The 18687-nt window shown below is 37.3% G+C and overlaps 3 protein-coding genes, 1 long non-coding RNA gene and 1 pseudogene across 7 annotated transcripts; 2 read left to right on the top strand and 3 right to left on the bottom strand.

The window, feature by feature from the left end:
* The first annotated feature begins 393 nt into the window (after nucleotides 1–393).
* On the top strand, nucleotides 394–6107 carry LOC120135103. Of its 3 annotated transcripts, none has more exons than XM_039151456.1 (8): nucleotides 394–1258; nucleotides 2027–2252; nucleotides 2481–2539; nucleotides 2675–2918; nucleotides 2952–4288; nucleotides 4375–4536; nucleotides 4654–4828; nucleotides 4913–6107. In XM_039151456.1, exons 2-8 carry the CDS (start codon nucleotides 2105–2107, stop codon nucleotides 5527–5529), a joined length of 2742 nt encoding a protein of 913 aa, XP_039007387.1. In that variant the 5' UTR covers nucleotides 394–1258; nucleotides 2027–2104; the 3' UTR covers nucleotides 5530–6107. The 3 variants fall into 3 exon arrangements, with proteins under 3 accessions (XP_039007387.1, XP_039007385.1, XP_039007386.1); XM_039151454.1 differs by having other exon boundaries at nucleotides 2027–2255; nucleotides 2952–4286; nucleotides 4373–4536; XM_039151455.1 differs by having other exon boundaries at nucleotides 394–1261; nucleotides 2031–2255.
* Nucleotides 6108–6183: 76 nt separating this feature from the next.
* Nucleotides 6184–9067, bottom strand: LOC120135104 (alkaline ceramidase-like). Its single transcript, XM_039151457.1, has 3 exons — nucleotides 8939–9067; nucleotides 7212–7528; nucleotides 6184–6934 (listed from the first exon to the last, which is right to left on the bottom strand). The coding sequence occupies exons 2-3, from the start codon at nucleotides 7460–7462 to the stop codon at nucleotides 6421–6423; spliced, it is 765 nt and encodes a 254-aa protein (XP_039007388.1). The 5' UTR covers nucleotides 7463–7528; nucleotides 8939–9067; the 3' UTR covers nucleotides 6184–6420.
* A 628-nt stretch (nucleotides 9068–9695) lies between these two features.
* LOC120135138 lies at nucleotides 9696–13175 on the bottom strand (annotated as a pseudogene).
* On the bottom strand, nucleotides 10557–11213 carry LOC120134982. Its single transcript, XR_005517214.1, has 3 exons — nucleotides 11114–11213; nucleotides 10714–11009; nucleotides 10557–10595 (listed from the first exon to the last, which is right to left on the bottom strand). It is a non-coding gene; the product is annotated as an uncharacterized LOC120134982 (long non-coding RNA).
* Nucleotides 13176–14109: 934 nt separating the features above from the next.
* Nucleotides 14110–18613, top strand: LOC120134976 (methylenetetrahydrofolate reductase 2-like). 2 transcript variants are annotated; one of them, XM_039151347.1, is made up of 12 exons: nucleotides 14110–14182; nucleotides 14529–14970; nucleotides 15056–15116; nucleotides 15218–15300; nucleotides 15409–15582; nucleotides 15841–16014; nucleotides 16423–16523; nucleotides 16636–16747; nucleotides 17092–17172; nucleotides 17267–17444; nucleotides 17733–18067; nucleotides 18333–18613. In XM_039151347.1, exons 2-12 carry the CDS (start codon nucleotides 14566–14568, stop codon nucleotides 18414–18416), a joined length of 1788 nt encoding a protein of 595 aa, XP_039007278.1. In that variant the 5' UTR covers nucleotides 14110–14182; nucleotides 14529–14565; the 3' UTR covers nucleotides 18417–18613. The 2 variants fall into 2 exon arrangements, with proteins under 2 accessions (XP_039007278.1, XP_039007279.1); XM_039151348.1 differs by lacking the exon at nucleotides 14110–14182 and adding an exon at nucleotides 14421–14456.
* Nucleotides 18614–18687: the final 74 nt, after the last annotated feature.

Here is an 18687-nt window from a genome sequence, read left to right as displayed (position 1 = left end):
TTTGACTAATATTTTTCTTCATTGACCAACGATTCCGTTAATTTCTATTGGCGTGGATGCTTTCTCAAATATATTGTCAAATAAATACTGTTTGTGGCGGTTGGTAGATACAGAAATAATCAATTTTCGGCTGTATAGGCGGTTGTTGAAGAGAAATGATAGTTTTTTTTTTCTTTTTGTAGAAACTTATAATTAATTTAAGGTATCATATTAATAAAGGATTTACACTATTGTTAGTTATTGACCGAAAACGATGCTACAACAGGTTTGGGTACCCTTTTGTCATGTATATTTAAACGAAATAATGATGATGAGGTCAATATGAGTATACCCTATTCCTAACCATATATTATTCCAACTATTGTCTTTGGCCAACAACAATACAACATTCCTATGGTAAGCAGCCTAAGCTCCTCTCTTTTTTTTCTCCTTTTTCACTTTCGCTTTTTTCTCCATCTTATATCCCTCTCTACGCCTCTAAAAGTTTCTTCCACAGTGCCTTTTGCAGGTCTATAATGCCTGCCCGTAGCAGTTTTTCTTCATAAAAAATCAAGGGTCGGTGCCAGATTAAACCCTTTTTTTTCTGTCTGATTCCTATCTTTTTCGTTGTCAAAAGATGCCATCACCACCAAAACCACCCATGTTTTCTCCCTCATTATTACTCTCATTGTCTATATCTCCGATTTTGCTGCGTTTTTACCTTATAGCTTTCCGCTTTGTTTCCTAGAGTTTTCAAGAGAGTTTATAGAAAGTTCTGTTCTTTGGCTGCCATTAGTGGAAACAAGTGAGAATTTGATTGTTTCAAGGTGGTTTTTTTTCCCTACTGAAAATGAAAAAGATTAGCTTTTATGAGTGTTGGAATCATGCATATGCACGCCTTCGAGGAATGTCGTGGGCTGGATTTTGATTGTCTGTTTGCTGATTGAAGAGTTGTGTGAAGGGTGTCATCGATTTGCAGTATTGAATCCAAATTGATCTCCTCTTTCGACCGACGATCCAAGGGAAAACAAGTATTTTGAGGTGCTGATTTCTTACTTGCGGAAGCAAAAGGGACATATTTTGGTGCCTTGGCAATGGAGTCCAAAGCAACATTCGGGTTTGGACCTTGTTGTTAACGCAGCTTGAGATTAAAAAAAAGGACACGTTGAAATTGGAATATTTTTTGTGTGTTTTTCAACCAACAAAAAACCAGCTACATTGTGACTGATCCTCTCTTCTTGTTCTTGGTGGTATCGAATTTTGTGGCACTCTTTTCTTTCAGGTAACTCGCATTTCTTCACCGGCTTTCTAATTTTATTGTAATTTAAAGGGAATGGGGTAATCAATAGGAAAAAATAATGAGTTTTTAATAAATAAACAAAATTAGAGTTTGTATGATAATACAGGACTATGATTTAGGTGCTGCATGAGGGAGATGAGAGTTAGTATGTTATGGATATAGCTATGTATCTAACACGAATATCTTCGATTTTCCTTCATAAGATGTTCAATTAGAATATATATATATATATATCCAGTACTATGATTTAGGTGCTGCATGAGGGAGATGACAGCTATTATGTTATGTATCTAACATGAATATCTTTGATTTTTCTTTCTAAGATGTACGATGTCGGATACCGGTGCCAGACCAGCCGGTTGATCTGTAAACTTAGTTTGTATTCAGTATTATGCTGAGAATGATAAATTTGTCTGCAATTACATGGATTCTGACATAGTTTATTCATACAGCTGGTATCAACATATCAATGGCTTTTCTTTTTCTTCACTTCATCTAGTAGCTCAGTTGATTGGAGTATTGAATTTGAGTGTCTAATAGATTAATAATGGCATGTGAATGACCATGAGAATGTTCAAATTAGGGAGTGATCTCCTCATGCCCTCAGGTACGAAAGGATTGAACACGGATACTTAAGAGAAACGAACCATCGGAGAAACATAGGCGGCCCTTTGAGTTTTAGGATGAAGATGTTCCTTGTCTTCTTTGTTTTTTCTAACCTTTATAATTGCTGATTTTATCTGTTTATCAGATTCTAGGGTCACCTTTCAACGAAAATTATCTATCATCAAATCGTTATAATCTCATTAGAAAACCACATTTATCATGGCCAAAAGATCGAATAGACGTGCTGTGCGGAATGAAAAAGAGCAGTTGGGCTGTATGTGGGGCTTGATTAGTATGTTTGACTTCCGCCTTGGGAGATCGACTCAGAGACTTCTTTCCGATATAAGGCGTGGGAACAAGTATGCAGGTGGTAAGTTTTGTATTTTCAAAGCTATTGTAGTTAATCTTTTCGATTTCTTGCATGCAGGTTGAACTCGGTTTGTAGTTGCAAAGCTGAATGGTCTTTTTGATTGGCCTTATAGCTTAGATATCATTAGTCTTGTTTGTTCCTTGTACTTAGAAGCTTGTTCTGCTCTTCCGGTCCGTATTGTTCTAAGTATGCTTCCATTGCTGTATTTTCTCTTTAACTTTGCAGGTGTGGGAAATTCGGGAAATAAACTTGACAGTTCTGGTGACAAGTGTTTGAGAACTCATGTAAGCTTCGGAAACTCGACCCGTTTCCATCATAATTTTTAAAATATTGATATGTATGTATTCATTAGAAGGGTAGAATCGGAGTATGCTTTTCATTTGTTGTTGATATTAATATATACACACAAACATTTACAGGGTGGTGAAGAGAAAACAAAAGCTATGGATGCATGTAAGTCGAATGTGAAGAAACTCATTGAAGAAGAAATGTTGGTAAAGCAAGCTGCGAGAAAGGAGTTAAATAATTCTTCCGCTGAAGCAAAGCAGTTCGACTCGGTGCAAGGAGACAATGGGAGGAAGAACCGAAAAAGAAAAAACAAAACTCGAAAGAGAAGTTCCGGGAACAGCCTTGATATGGATGCTGCTGAGAACCTGTTATCTGGAGTATCATGTCAGGATAAATCCGAGCAACAACAAACTACAAGCAATCTTGACATGGATGGTCTAATGAAAGAGTTTTGTCGGCAAATCCATCGGAAAAGAATGAATTGTGTGAATCATGACCAGCTTGCTGAAGCTAATATGCAGTCAAACCCGAAGAGTTCTGATTTAGAAGATAGGTTAAGTGAGGCACTCAAGTTCTTAGTGAGTCAGAAGGTTGTCGACAGGAATCTACTTACCGAAAATGGGGAATTCCAAGCCTCAAAAGAAGTCATGGATGCACTTCGAATTTTGAGTTTAGATGAGGAGTTGTTTTTGAAGCTTTTACGAAATCCGAACTCAATGCTGGTGAAATATGTTAAAAACATGCAGGATTTTCAGTTAAAGGATGAAGAGTCTAAGCCTCTCACTCCATCCAACTTTTCCGAGAATGAACCTGTTCGTTTAAGACAATCAAATGAGCCTGTTAATAGAAAACAGCGTAATTTCTTTAGAAGAAAGTCGAAGTCTCAAGAAAGATGCATGTCAGATGAAAAAATGGTTTCTGAAGCTTCGAGTAAAATAGTAATTTTGAAGCCTGGGCCGATGACTCCTGAAACTGGAAGCAGCTTCAGCTCATCACCAGATTCTCAGTACACGGTAAGACATAGAGAACCTAATGAGAAAGTCGGTTCCCACTTTCTTCTTGCAGAAATCAAGAGAAAGTGGAAACATGCTATGGGAAGGGAGCAACAAAGAATCCCCACCGATCGTATATCCGCAAGACTTCCGGGCAAGCAACAAAATTCGGTGAGCAACGGAGGAGTTAAGGAATATATCGGGATGAGTTCTCCAACTAAAGACCACTTTTTTATTGAAAGAATGTCGAGGTCATCTATCGGTGTCAAAAAAGGAGAAAAGACGAGCAAACTAAAAGACTCTGAACTTGGTACAGAATATGAGACTACCAACTTTTCCCGGCATTCAAACATCTATATCGAGGCAAAGAAACATCTATCTGAGATGATAACCAATGGGGAGGAGAATGTGGATCTTTCATGCCGAAGGGTTTCAAAATCCTTAGGTAGGATTCTTTCTCTCCCGGAGTATAACTCTTCCCCTTTTGGCAGCCCCGGGAGGAACTCGGAGTCTAGATTTATAACTGCACAGATGAGGTTTTTGGGCTCTGACAAATTGCAGAGTGTGAATGAAAATGATCGATACAACTATGTCAGCCATCTAAGTCAAGTAGCAGAGGAACCTGAGAGCCAGCTTGGCGTTTCGGATAACAAAACCAGCGATGAAGTCCTAGGTGACAATGCAATTTCAAATAACATCGACACTCGTTCGAATGATGATTGTTCTACTAAAGGTGAAATGAACTCCAAAGGTATTGTTTTCTGTTAGTTTATTTGATGATGCAATCATGAAAATTGAGGTTTATTAATATTTTTAACCTTCATAAAATTTACGCAGACGGTGTGAATATTGCTAAAGACACAGAAATTCTGGTCCAGGAAGAAAGCGAGCTCTCGGATGCTTCTTCTGAGACAAGTGACCCTTCAATTACTAGAGATGACAAAAATGTTGACATACCTGAAGTATATGGTGAAAAACAATATCCCAAATGCTTGAAACAGGTAGAGTGATGCTGCTTGCTGATATATTTGCCTTTGCTGTGATTTCTATTATCATGTCTCTGTATATACTATATATCTTACGTCTCATCGATCTGGTTTTCTTTTTTATATCTCTAGGATTCATCTGAAGAGGATCAACAGCCGTTTTCTCTGTTAGAATCTCCATCAACTTCAAAAGTTGATGGTCTAGAGAGTGTTAATGATACACAAGAGCGGCCAAGTCCCGTATCTGTTCTTGACCCAATATTAACCGAGGATGTTTCCAGCCCGGCCAGCATCAGATCACGTTCTGGTAGGCATATGAGAAAACCCTTTTTTTTTTCAACTTCGTTATGCCACATTCCATCTAATGCCGTTCCTTTATATGAATTTCCAGGTGAAACATCCCTACAGCCAATAAGAATTCGATTCGAAGAACATGGATCTATACCCACAAATCAAAGTAATCATATCAAAACTTGTATGGATGACAAGGAACTGATATTTGAGCACGTAAATGCCATGATGCAACCCTCAACTTTCAACTGGGAGGAACTCTACATCAGGTCCCTTTCTACCGAACTTCTTCTTGATCCGTTGTTGCTTGACGAGGTAGAATACTTTCCAAGCCAGCTTTGCCCCAACCAAAAACTGCTCTTTGATTGCATTAATGAAGTTCTCATGGAGGTTTGCGAGTACTATTTCGGTTCACTTGGTTTGTCATTTGTTAAACCTAATATCCGTCCGATCCCTAACGCGAAGAACACCATTGAAGAGGTCTGGCAAGGAGTTTATTGGCATTTGCTCCCACTGCCACACCCTCGGACTTTGGACCAGATAGTCAGAAAAGACATAGCTAAGACAGAAACATGGATGGACCTTAGACTCGACACGGATTGTATTGGTCTTGAGATGGGCGACGCCATCCTTGAAGATTTAGTGGAAGACACCATAACTAGCTGCATGTATGAAACTCTTGAAGTTGAATTTGATGTTGAAGAACTACATGACTGACACCAACTCCTAAAAGACAAATGACCGAGTTCCGTTCACTGAAAGCAAGCTAATAAAGCCCTTCCCTCCGCATGGAAAGGATGGCCGGTGACACCCGACAAACAAGAGGGTTTCATTTAACTCCCCCTAAAACTGTTTTATCCTATGATCCAATGGCTTTCCTGTAACAATGCCATCAATTAACCATTAACCAGGAGATCATTGAAGCAGCTAGCGACCGCAGAGCCCAAAGAGATCCTTTCTGCAACTGCTCACAAGAATCAGCAAGAAATACCTGATTTCAGAGGCATTTCTCAGCTTAGTTGTATGATCGATGGAAAGCCATTGTCTCTCACTGTAGAATTTATAGGGATTGGTGTGTGTTTGTGTGTTTTAGTTTGATTGATTTCATTCGTTCTTGGGCTTGTTTAACTGGCGTGTTCTTGTTGTATTTGTGTGTGCTTTGGTATTTAGAGTTGAGTGCTTATGGCTTATTTGATAATGGGGTAGGATTTCATATGCCTGTATGAGTATGTATGACTGTATATGTAAAAGCTATGCTCGCTGAAGATAATAATAACACTGAAGTTCACTCATTTAATTCATTGCAGTCATCTTAATTTTCCAAAAAAAAAAATCATTAATACATTGTTCAAAAATCCAAAAAAGTTGAAAAAGAGCCCTCAAAACCCAAAAATTTTTGCCCTATTTCTATCACTCACAAATACATTAAACTAGTTTCTGTAAAACCAAGTGTTCAAATCCATGAAAGTCATTCAAGATTTGAGAGAAGGGTTTTAAAGCTAATAAGAGAGAATATGAATGTTAAAATATGGGATAAATCACAAAACTTTCTTTCATTCATCTTTTCTGGGTAAAAAGGAATTTGGATTGTGCAGCAAGCAAGCTTTTTCATTGGCTCTTTGATTTTTGAATCTTGACACAAGGGAGAACACCCAAGAAGTGGGCGATTTTCGGATCCCATTCTCGCTGCTGTGCGCGGCAAAACATCAGGAATGTGTTGGCAAAATACGAATTGAAGCCCATGAAGACATGCCATAGTGCATGACCCTGAGGGTTGAAGTACCATTGAGATATCTGCTTGCAGAATACCCGGTCCGAAAGGCCACATATACTTCCCAGGAGCAAAGTTGCAATATATAGCTTTGCAAGTCGTTTTGCAGTGGCATCTTTCGTGTAGATGTAGTATTTGTACATTCGAGGGATGCAGAGAAGGCAAAGAATGACATAATGCACCTTGAAGCCAATTCCGAAACGTAAGAGAGTGTGGACTACTGCATATCCAACCCCATAAATGAACAGAAAAGTAGGCATTGTACTCCGATAGTGCCAATCTGGCGAGTAGAGTATGTAAAAATATAGAAGCATTTCCCACACCATTGGAGTTTCATCACCCTGCTGTTGCCTGAAAATAATTCGGAAAATTCACACTACAAATCAACTTGGTAAACAAGAAAGGATTACAATTTTTTAAATTTGAATGAGCAATGTTAACCAAGTTCATTTCCCACCCCAAGTTAAGAATAATCAAATAAACCCTAAATTTAGCCATTGAAGCAAACCAATACAAGGAAAAATAATCTTCCAATCAGACATTCAGAAACAATATTTTCTAATATTATGTTTCGGTTGGAGAGACGTTTATCTAATGTCAGAAGCATTTGGGGGAGCGAAGTACTTACAAGCGTTGCAGTGTGGAGTGGTATATCATGCTCCCAATGGAGAGTATCATGTTAGATATGTGAAGGACGCTAAATCTCTTCTCAAATCGTTGTCTTATGGCATTTATCAGCCCGATGAGCGCCAGAAGAATGCCTGGGGCATTGGATATAGTGTTGAAAAACTCCGCAATGTAAGATGAGTGAACATAGTTTTTCTCACACCTGTCCGTGGATGTGACAGGACCCCAGAAGCTTGAAAATCCATCTTCCATTCTAAACTAAAAAAGTATAATAGTTCAGCTGATGCTTTTACTTAAGTGCTGAAACTGTCATAAAGCCTGCATTATGTGCCATAAAGAACTGAGATTATAACAAATTAAGCAAAATGTATCATGTTTAGTTGACTAAAATATTCTTTTACTAGGAAGACCCCAATAAACAAATGTCACAACACGTTAAGACTATGGCATATGTACACTGATTCAGATTAGACTATGACATATGTACACTGATTCAGATATGCACATAAAGCTACCCTTCTACTAGTAGGCCAAATGACCAAGAGCCACTAGGAATAGAAAAAAGAATCAAAGCAATTTTTAACGTTCGGTTTCAAGAGAGCAAAGTGATCTGACACAGTCAGACAACTCTCAATATGAGGTAAGTTTTTTTTAACATCAGCTTCTGCCGAATTCTGAACTAAGGAACTTGTGTTCTACACAAGCTGTGCTGAAGGTTCCCTGCACCTATCTGGCAAAATAAAGTTATTATTGCATTTCAACCCCCTTTCAACTTAATGGGAAGATCATTTTGACTTAAAGAAATCGCCAAAACAGACTGAACGCCCGCCTGCATGGACCTAGAGAAAAGGTAAAAATAAAAATACAACCCCGGGATTACCACATAGAATGTTATTGAAAATCATCCCACTTCAAGAAAACCAGATCCTATAAGCCTGCAATGACACCATCTTATCGAATTCCAATAACCTTTTGATAATACAGAAGCAATTGCAAATGACATCTCACTTTAGCCCAAGTATCCCAACACCGAGGTCGAGCTACTAGTTAGTATCACAGCTACCTATGTGAATCTATCTATTCCGAAATTTAAATAACAGAAGGCACTAAAACCTCTACCGAATAAGGGGGAAAAAAGTACCTCACTGCAACTAGTAAATCCAATTAATCGCCGAAATCTCGTTTTCATCACCCTGAAACATACATTAAGCCTATTTCGCCTAACGAATCTGACCCAAGCAATCTTCTTAAAAATCCAGCCGTTCAAGATTCTATTCTATCTTTAACCAAAACATTCAGCCCAAGTTCAAAAACAGCCTTAGTATATTGACTATCTCAAAGCAGGTCCCCCACATCGAAACTAATCCCATGAATGATACCCTATAATTATAGCAATCAAATCTATCTTTATACACCGTAGTATTACTAATGAATCATATTTCTATATATTTTATTTTTCCAACATTAAAAAAAAGTCAAACTTCAGAGTCAAATTAATATAAAAAAATCACAATTTGAAGGAAAGAAAATATATTTCAGCTACCCATAAAATCAAAATGAACTAACCCTCCAAAACCTAACCCTTAGAAACAACATCCTTCAGAAATTTGACCTTACCCATTAAAACCCATTCCTCAAAAAATAAAACAAAAGCCTTCCTTGATAACAAAATTTCCCACATAGTTCACCAAATATATTGTAAAACAGAATAGTGAAATTGATACTAACCCTTTGGAATGGAAACAAGAAAGATCTGCTGTTGGGAAGAAAACAATCTTAAGCTGCTTTCGAGATCAAAAGAAAAGATTCGTTAAAGGAATCTAACGGTGGAATGAAGGAAGTAGGGGGTGGCGCGTAGCGCGGGGAGGAATATTATTTGCGGGAAAGCCACATTCATTGGATTATATAATTGATGGATGTCTCGGGTAATTTTAAGGGACGACAGTCTAATTTAATAATAAAATTTATGAAAATAAATGTAATTAAAATATAAAAGCAAAGCTTCCATTTTTCTTGCTGGGATAATATATTTTTGGGTAAATTATGCATTTAGTATTAAAATTATCATTTTTTATCTATTTTTAATGTTTAAACTTGTCAATCTTAACTAAAATATTTCGGTTTCCAGATATTCAATTCGTGAACTTCGGAATAAGTTCCGAGAAAATAGAGATCCAAATCAATATGTCGAGGCGAAACGACCCATGAAATTTGAGACCAAACGTCCACCACCTATAACAAATGACAGCTATATGCAATGACGATCAACGGTGATATCCGATCATCTTCTATTTTCATTTTACATTTTAAATCGTTTTTATATTAAATAATATAAAAAGATGCCGTCATATAAAAATAATAATAAAATAATTCATAATAATAAAAAAATGAGTAATTCGAAAGTTCGGTGAGTAAATTAAAAGAATTATACGGTGAGTAAAATAGGTAAAAGTGGTCAAAATACTTCTCCAGAGATATAACCATCTCATTTAATGGAGTCGTTGCTAATGGACGAAACTTTGCAAACCCCACCCGTTGTGGTCAAAGGAATATCCTTGTAACAGGCCACTAGATCCGCATCGCTGCGCATATACACTTGAAGAGTCTCCCAGACCTTCTTCTTCGGGTTTAACACATCGTCCAGCTCACCCGTGAAACCTGGAAAGGTAACTCGCTCTCCGACCGTGGCCGACTTTGGTGGTTCGACCAATTCCACCTGATAAAACATCAGTGAAACTTAGATTTGTAATTCCGGTATACATGCCTGCGACGGTGTCTACGTTGCAACCATTAAATCACACGTCACGGGTTGATGCCAATAATCAAAGCTAGTTGCGTACCTTGGTGTGGTCGTCGTTCGAAGCAGCAAGAACCTTTGCATGTGATTTTATGCCGCCCATGGCAGCCGGTTTCAAACTACATAGAACACAAACCAGCCGGTTCTGCTCAATGGAAAATCCAAACAAGATATTACAAGTGGGAAAACCTCGGACGTAGAACAAGCATCTCATCTTCCACAAAAATGATATACCAATAACTTGCATAATTACTAGGCAAAGAACGAATACCTGCATCTCTTCCAAAGGAATATATTTTACGAGTCCAGTAACTACTGTTCGAGGCTGGGCTTCACCCACGTCGATCTCTTCAACATACAAAGAATCAGCATCGGGATGCTTTTGAGCTTTTATCATTTTGCCGACCCGGATGTCGAGTCTCGTAATAGTAATTTCTTGTTCAACATATTGTCATACAGCATAGAAGAGGTACCAAATTTGTGCCCAGGAGGTATTATCTCCCACGGTCTTCTAGCCCTATCGACATCTCCTTTCTCCTCACACAACGAAATTTGTGCTTGAGGCGACAAATTAAGCTGCTTAAATACCTTAAAGTGCGCCCCAACAGAAAACATAGCATGAGAGAACAAGTTAGACGGCTAGCACTACATGTAACAGAACTATTTTCAATCACACCTGCAAAATGTTGGTCCACACAAAGATTACCCCAATGGAAAAAGATGGAATGAAAGGTTCCAGTAGACATGCAAGAATATGCACTAGACCCACTGCAGTTCTCATGACAGTTGAACAAGAAGGTTGGTCTTCTTTGTAAAGCTTCCAAAATTGGCTTTCGTGAATGGAAATAATCAGCAAAACACATCAGAGGAAGTACAATAGCCAGAAAAAACAACTCAACAAATTGATTTCTAGAACTACAAGTTTCTTCAACTTACTTGAAGATATGCATTTCCTTCACTTGAGAGGCTCATTGCAGTTCTTACTCCTTGCTTTAGTTTCACCTGCAGGATGTTCCAAACATTTGTAAAAGCAGCTACGACAACATGAAGATGCGGAGGGTGGCAGGTTCCATTTCAATGTAATGAAAAACTTCAAGACCAGTCACCTTCTCCATGGCTTCTATATATTGCTCCAAGTGTTTACCAACTCTCTCACTCAAAGCCTTTGTCAAGGGTTGTGACTCGGCATTTGGAGCTTCAGGAGTTATGGAATCATATCCTTGACCAATAGACAGCAACCATTAGTTGAATCCACTTGGCATAGAATTAATTATGAGCAGACAAAAAATGTTTGCTAAATATATATACATTTCCCAAAACAAATGAAAAGTTAAAAAAATGGTGGGGTTGAAGCAAAACAGAACAGAAACAAATCATGTCAATTATGAACTAAAATTCCAGACCCTATCACAGGCAACACGATTCTTTCCCCAACAACTCGAATATATCATTACCAACAAATCTCAAACTCCCAACACAAGAACAATATCCAACTTCTTATAAAAACAAAAGGATTCCAGTAAACCAGATGACTAACCAGGAGGTTTTGCAATAAAGCTCAAAACTCTATTGATGAAGTTGCCCAATTTACTAAGCAATTCGTTGTTCAGTTTTGCTTGCAAGTCGTCCCATGTAAACAAGGTATCAGAAACCTAGTTTTCCAAAACAAAATCACTGAACAAAATGGTCATAAATGATGTCAATGAACACTGAACAGGGATACCTCAGGTCTATTGGTTAATCAGTAATATCTCCAAACTTCTACAGGTATTTTCGTATCCTTCACGTCATTGCCAAAAACTCCTACACCTTTACTCTTGGAAAATTTCCCTACAGAAACCAAGCAAACAAAAGTACTTGCCAGGCTATTAAGATGGAGAATTTATGACTTAACTTATCTAGCATGCACTAATCCAACTCAAATCAATTAATTTCTCCACTGTGTATGGCCCAAATCAATCACATGGGCACTTACCAGCTTCATAATTTAAATACTCTGTAACACTGATGCTCTTCATCAGTGTCCAGTTTTCACCACTACCAAGAAGAGTACATAGAAACATTACCTGAAATAGAAATATATTACATTTAAAACTCACGGGAGAAAACAACTCCATTATTATTATTATTTTTAAAAGATAAAATACATTTCTTTCACTGCTTTCCCTATTAGCCAAGGCAATTTGACCATGATACCTACAGTATGAAATGGTATATTGTCTTTTCCCATGAACTGATACAGCTCCATATTTTCAGGATTTTTCCACTATTTCTCCCGATCAGAAGTGTAGCATGAAGTAATTGAGACATATCCAATAGGTGCATCAAACCAGACATAGAAAAGCTATCACCAGAAGGTTTTGAATGTAGACTGAAAATAGAATATTAATGAAAATATCGGCTACAGTGCCATCATTTATTGAAACCTTATCTTATTCTTACCTTGTCCTTAAAATTCTCATGTGGTACAGGAACTCCCCACTTCAAATCTCTTGTAATACTCCGTGCTTTAAGTCCTTCCGTGAGCCATGCTTGTGTCGTGTAAATAGCATTCTGGCTCCAAGAACCAGCCACTGACATTTTGTTAATGTACTCAACTAGTTTATCCTTTAGCAAGGGAAGCTCAAGAAATAAGTGCCTTGTGTCACGAATACGTGGAGTGTTTTGGCAGGTCTGTGGTCAAAGTTCAAATATCCTCATCAACAGCAATAATTTCATTCCTTCAATTTTTTTTTCTTATTGAAACTTCACCTTTACTAAAAAACCAGTAATGCAAAAATAGACGACGACGAAGAAGAAACAATATAGTAGCACTTCAAAATTGATAATGCATTCACCAGCTTCATCAAACAACAATTGGCTTCAGCAACAGGTTACATGCACATCTCCACGACATATAGTATTGCTTCAATGATTTGAAAAGCAATTCTCGATACAAGAGAAAAAGAACTTACAACAACAATCCGAATTATTGATAAGTAAGAGTCAATCTAGTTATTGATTTGCTTGTACCTTACACCTAGGTTCTTTTAGTTCAGTAGGATTCAAAAGCTTCCCACACTTTTCACATTGATCTCCACGAGCAGAATCGTAGTTACACCCTCCATCTGGACAGGTGCCTTCCACAAGCCGATCAGCCAGGAACCGTTGGCAAGTGTCACAAAAGAGTCAGACACCAAGAGGAATTTGAGTCACCCAAAAAAAATATGAACTAAAACAGAATATTTAGCATGGTAATGAGCTTTGGTCAAATTGTAGAAACTTTTTTAATCTGCTTTATGCTCCCCCACACAACCCCAGCAAAAATGCAATAATTGTGCAAACAATTTTACTTTTTTTTTATAACAGGGCAGATAAATTTACTTTTACATAAAGCAAACATGGGAATTAATTAACACTGACTTTCAAATCTTCAACATTTTCCTCCAATTTTAGTATCAACCTAAGAACAAAGGTCAATTGAGCATATGAACTCTAACACGAAATATAGCCTACAATTTTCATAATATTTAATTTAAATTATTTTTTTATTAATATAAAGAGATTATAAGGTAGTATTTATTAAGATTTTTTTCAATAAATGGATAATAAACACGCACACACTTTAAAACTCGAGATTTCATAAAAAAAAATAATACTTCATTCAACAATTAGAATTGCTTAATGGATTATAATTTTTTTTAGGGTAAACTACACATTTAATATCTAGACTATAAGTTTTATCTGTTTTAGTACTTAAACTTTCAATTTTTAAAACCATAACCAACGCTTAGTTTTTGTTTCATTTTAGTACCCGCTTTTAATACCTAAACTATCGATTTTTGTCAATTTTTTCAAAATTTAACTTTAAATTTTGAACATGGTTTTTAAAATGAAATAAAAACTAAACTTTAGGTATGATTTTAGAAAAAATGAAAGTTTATATATTAAAACGAATAAAAACTAATAATTTAAATACTAAATACATAGTTTACCCAAAATAGTATCATATTAGAGAAAGTATCTCTCATGGAGGTTGGTATGTGTGGTGGGCTAACAACAGCTTTTGGGTTGTTGAATGGCAAATTTGTCATTTCAACCATACCAACTACTCTCCACTCAGCTTTCAAATAGCCCAATTTCCCAACCATTCTCTGCTTCACATCTCTCATTTGACCCCCAAAACCCCTGCACTTGTGAGTTCCCTTTCTTTTTCATGTTTTCTTGGAATATTTTCATGGCACTTATGTTGTATATTTGCTCCATGAATATGGGAAGATTCTATGGCTGTTAGATTCTAGAATATGGAACTTGTAGCATTAGTTTATCATTTATGTTTCAGCTGATCTGATTTCTTACATATGATTTATGTGAATTCTTCATTTTTTTTTAATCTTTTCTGTGTTGTTTTTCAGAATTGAAACTTGGGTTCATCTCTGAATTATCTGTTTTTTTTTCGTTCGGGTTGAGGTTTGGGTTCGATGTTTCTTTCTTCAAAAAATCTGGGTTTTGATTTTTAATTATTGGATTTCACTTTTGCAGGTGTCGCTGACACTGAGATTCCCAGATCCAATTAAAAATGAAGGTGATTGAAAAGATCCAGTCTTCGCAACAGGACCAAGGGAAAGTGGTATTTTCCTTTGAGTTCTTCCCTCCAAAGACTGAGGAAGGAGTGGACAACCTGTTTGAAAGGATGGATCGAATGGTGGCTCATAATCCATCCTTTTGCGACATCACGTGGGGTGCCGGTGGTTCCACGGCGGATCTCACTTTGGACATTGCTAACAAGATGCAAAACATCATATGTGTCGAAACAATGATGCATCTCACTTGCACCAACATGCCTGTCGAGAAGATTGATCATGCTCTTGAGACCATAAAGTCCAATGGCATTCAGAATGTTCTCGCCCTTCGAGGCGATCCTCCTCATGGCCAGGACAAGTTTGTCCAGGTCGAAGGCGGCTTCGCCTGTGCCCTTGATCTGGTAAACACCATTGTTCTTTCTTCATTTACTTTGCTTCTTTTTTTTCCCCATGAATATGTTGCTAAGTTTTATTGCAATTTTTTAGGTTAAACATATTAGAGCTAAATATGGTGACTACTTTGGCATAACAGTTGCCGGTTATCCAGGTGCTTTTGATCTTCTTTTAGTTGTCTGGTGCAAATAGGCTTGTTCCTTTTTGTTGGTTGTGATTACTAATGGTGTTCTTTTTCCTTTTTTTTTTGCTCAGAGGCTCATCCCGATGCTATAGGAGATAACGGTGTAGCGACACCAGAAGCTTATCAGAACGATCTTGCTTACCTGAAGAGAAAGGTTTTTACTTTTAACTCATTGATTAATTGGAAAGTTTTGTTTTAATTTTTAATGTTTCCATTTCCTCGAATTAGTTAGTTGTCGTGCTAAAACCTCCGTAATCCGTAGGTTGATGCAGGAGCTGATCTGATTGTTACTCAACTGTTTTATGATACCGATATCTTTCTCAAATTTGTCAATGATTGTCGCCAAATTGGAATTAATTGTCCTATCGTGCCTGGCATTATGCCTATTAATAACTACAAGGGTTTCTTACGAATGACTGGCTTTTGCAAAACTAAGGTATGTACTATATCCTGTTCCACTTTTCTAAAATAGTTTTTTCGAATAATTCGGTATGCAGTGGTGATCTCATTGAGGTATATCCGTGCTTATAGAAAGAATAACACAAGCATTTCCTTGGTCCCTAGTATGTTTTTTTACTGGAGATTGAATATATTCATTATGGTTGCTCAGAAGAGTGGATATGAAGCGCTATTTGGTGGTTATTTCCTTTAATAGTTTTTGATTGAAACATCTACTTTTAATGGCTTATTGTAGATACCAGATGAGATTAGTGCTGCCTTAGAGCCTATCAAAGACAACGATGAAGCTGTCAAAGCCTACGGGATTCACCTTGGAACAGAAATGTGCCGCAAGATTTTAGCTAATGGGATTAAGACGTTGCACCTTTACACCTTAAACATGGAGAAATCTGCATTAGCTATCCTAATGGTTGTTTCTTATTATCCTATATTTCATCATTACTTTTGCGTGTTAAAGATGTTATTGTTGAATATCATTTGACTTCTTGAACTTTATGTTTTGTTCACTTATTTTAGAGAAGAATATCAAACTAATTGGTTTCAGTTCTTACATTCTCATATATTACTCTAAAATAACTATATATCAGTTGATATAAAGAAGGAAATTATAGACATGCAAGTACGGGATACACAATGGATTGACTTTCAAATATCATTCAACTTAGGCTTTGCTTAATATGAAGATGATATGTCAGAAACCTTTTTTTTTCCTGCAAGTGAAAGTAAATGAGAATGTAATTTTCGCAATAGTTTGGAGACAAGTAAATGTTTGTCATATTCATTTGCCCCATGCTAATCATAGGCTTTGTGTTCACAGAATCTTGGATTGATTGAAGAGTCCAAAATTTCCAGGCCTTTACCTTGGAGACGCCCTGCGAATGTCTTCCGTATTAAAGAGGATGTTCGCCCTATATTTTGGTATGTGATAATTGTCGAGCATCCCGGTTTTTGGCTAGATGCCTGCAGTTCACTCGATTGTAGAATAATGTGAACATTCCTGAACATTTGATTTTCTGTTTAATGATGGCAGGGCTAACCGTCCAAAGAGTTACATATCCAGGACTATTGGATGGGATCAGTACCCACAGGGGCGATGGGGTGATTCTCGAAATCCCTCATATGGTGCACTATCTGACTATCAGGTATACAATATGGTTGAACTTTGCAATTTGTTTCTTACTGATGATATTCAAAATGGCACATTCAATATTCCTTGGAGGAAGCACAGCTGCAATTTCTTTCTGCTTGTATGTTGGCTTTCACAATAGCAAGATGATATGTCTTATCCTTTCATTGATAGAGAACACCAAGTTTCTGTGAATTTATGACAAGTACAATTTTCGTTGCAAGAAATAACTTTATTTATCCTTTTATGCTGAAGTGGCGATAAATGTGAACTTTTGTTTGGTCGATGAAATGTCCGCTTTTACTTTCTCGTTTCAATGATATAGCCTGTGTGACCAAAGTTGATTTCATTTCTCAATAGTTCATGAGGCCCCGTGCTCGTGACAAGAAACTTCAAGAAGAATGGGTTACCCCATTGAAAAGCATTGATGATATTCAAGAGGTGAAATTTCTAGCTTGGGATCTATTTGGTCTATTCTCTTCTCTTTTCAATTTAACCGGCTTTAATTATGTATTCTCGAATTCGGGTTTATCAGAAATTTCAAAGTTATTGTCTGGGTAAGTTGAGAAGTAGCCCTTGGTCCGAGTTGGATGGGCTTCAGCCGGAGACAAAGATCATACACGAACAGCTAGGAAAGATCAATTTGAAGGGTTTCCTTACCATCAATAGCCAACCAGCTGTCAACGGAGAACGCTCCGATTCTCCATCTGTTGGTAAGTACAAGTATCTGACTTATGCTCTCTTTTGTATCCTCGAATATATTTCTCTTGCAAGGAATACTACTATCCGGTTTTTTTCGTTTTTGAGTTAATTTTATGAGAGACATTTTTAGTCAATGACTTAAATGGAATTGGTTTTTATTCGAAGGAACCGACAGCTCTATTGCACTGAAGCATTGTAGTTTGTCCAGTTCAAACCTTCTTCCTTGTGCTTCGACTTCTCATTGTAAAACCCAGTGCTATGTCATATCTAAACCGTTCTGATATGATGGCTTTTTGCAGGTTGGGGTGGTCCCGGAGGGTATGTTTACCAGAAGGCTTATCTCGAGTTTTTCTGCTCACCGGAAAAATTAGATGCACTCGTGAAAATGAGCAAGTCCTTTCCATCTTTGACCTATGTTGCTGTCAACAAAAATGGAAATTTGGTATCAAACATTGGCGTCAAAGATGTGAATGCAGTAACTTGGGGAGTCTTCCCGGCTAAAGAAATAATCCAGCCAACCGTTGTGGACCCTGCCAGTTTCGTGGTGTGGAAGGACGAAGCGTTCGAGATCTGGTGTCGATCATGGTCCGCCTTGTACCCGGATGGTGACCCTTCGAAAAAACTTCTCGATCAGGTTTGTTGTTCACTTTGATGCTCATTCTTGCACTTCATATTTACTGGGGTTAGGCACAATATCATCTCTATAATATCTATGTTTTTCCAACTTCAAACCCTTTCTTTATCCCTAAAGCACTCATGTTGTACACTTCGATACATATTCGGTCGTGCGTAAACATAAACAAAGTCGTGCTTGCATGCACGTGTCAGACGCGTACTGCATCCGACACTCACCGTAAGGTCCAAGTAACATCATCGTTTCCGATTCCGTGTTTCTGCAGATTCAGAACAGCTACTATCTGGTGAGCTTGGTGGATAACGATTACATGGATGGTAATATATTTGGTGTTTTTGAAGATCTTTGAAGGCTTTGAAGATGTGATTGAGATAATGCTGCAATGTTCAGCTTACGAATGTTGTCCTTCGCCATCATCATTTTAGCCCATCAAGCACACGTTCATAATCACCTAAACTAGATCGAAATTGAGCTGTTGTAATATTAAGTTGTTAATGGGTTGTCTTTATCATGCAAGTATACTTTTTGAAGGGTTTAGGGATTGTTAAATTTAAGAGTTTTCATTTGATAAATGGTGGCAAGTATTTTTTGAAGATAAATAACATATTTTAAAGATTAAA

Source organism: Hibiscus syriacus, unplaced genomic scaffold (genome assembly GCF_006381635.1).
Source record: "Hibiscus syriacus cultivar Baekdansim isolate YM2019G1 unplaced genomic scaffold, ASM638163v2 tig00110602_pilon, whole genome shotgun sequence".
NCBI classification, from domain to species: Eukaryota; Viridiplantae; Streptophyta; class Magnoliopsida; order Malvales; family Malvaceae; genus Hibiscus; species Hibiscus syriacus.
This window is presented reverse-complemented; position numbering and strand designations above follow the sequence as displayed.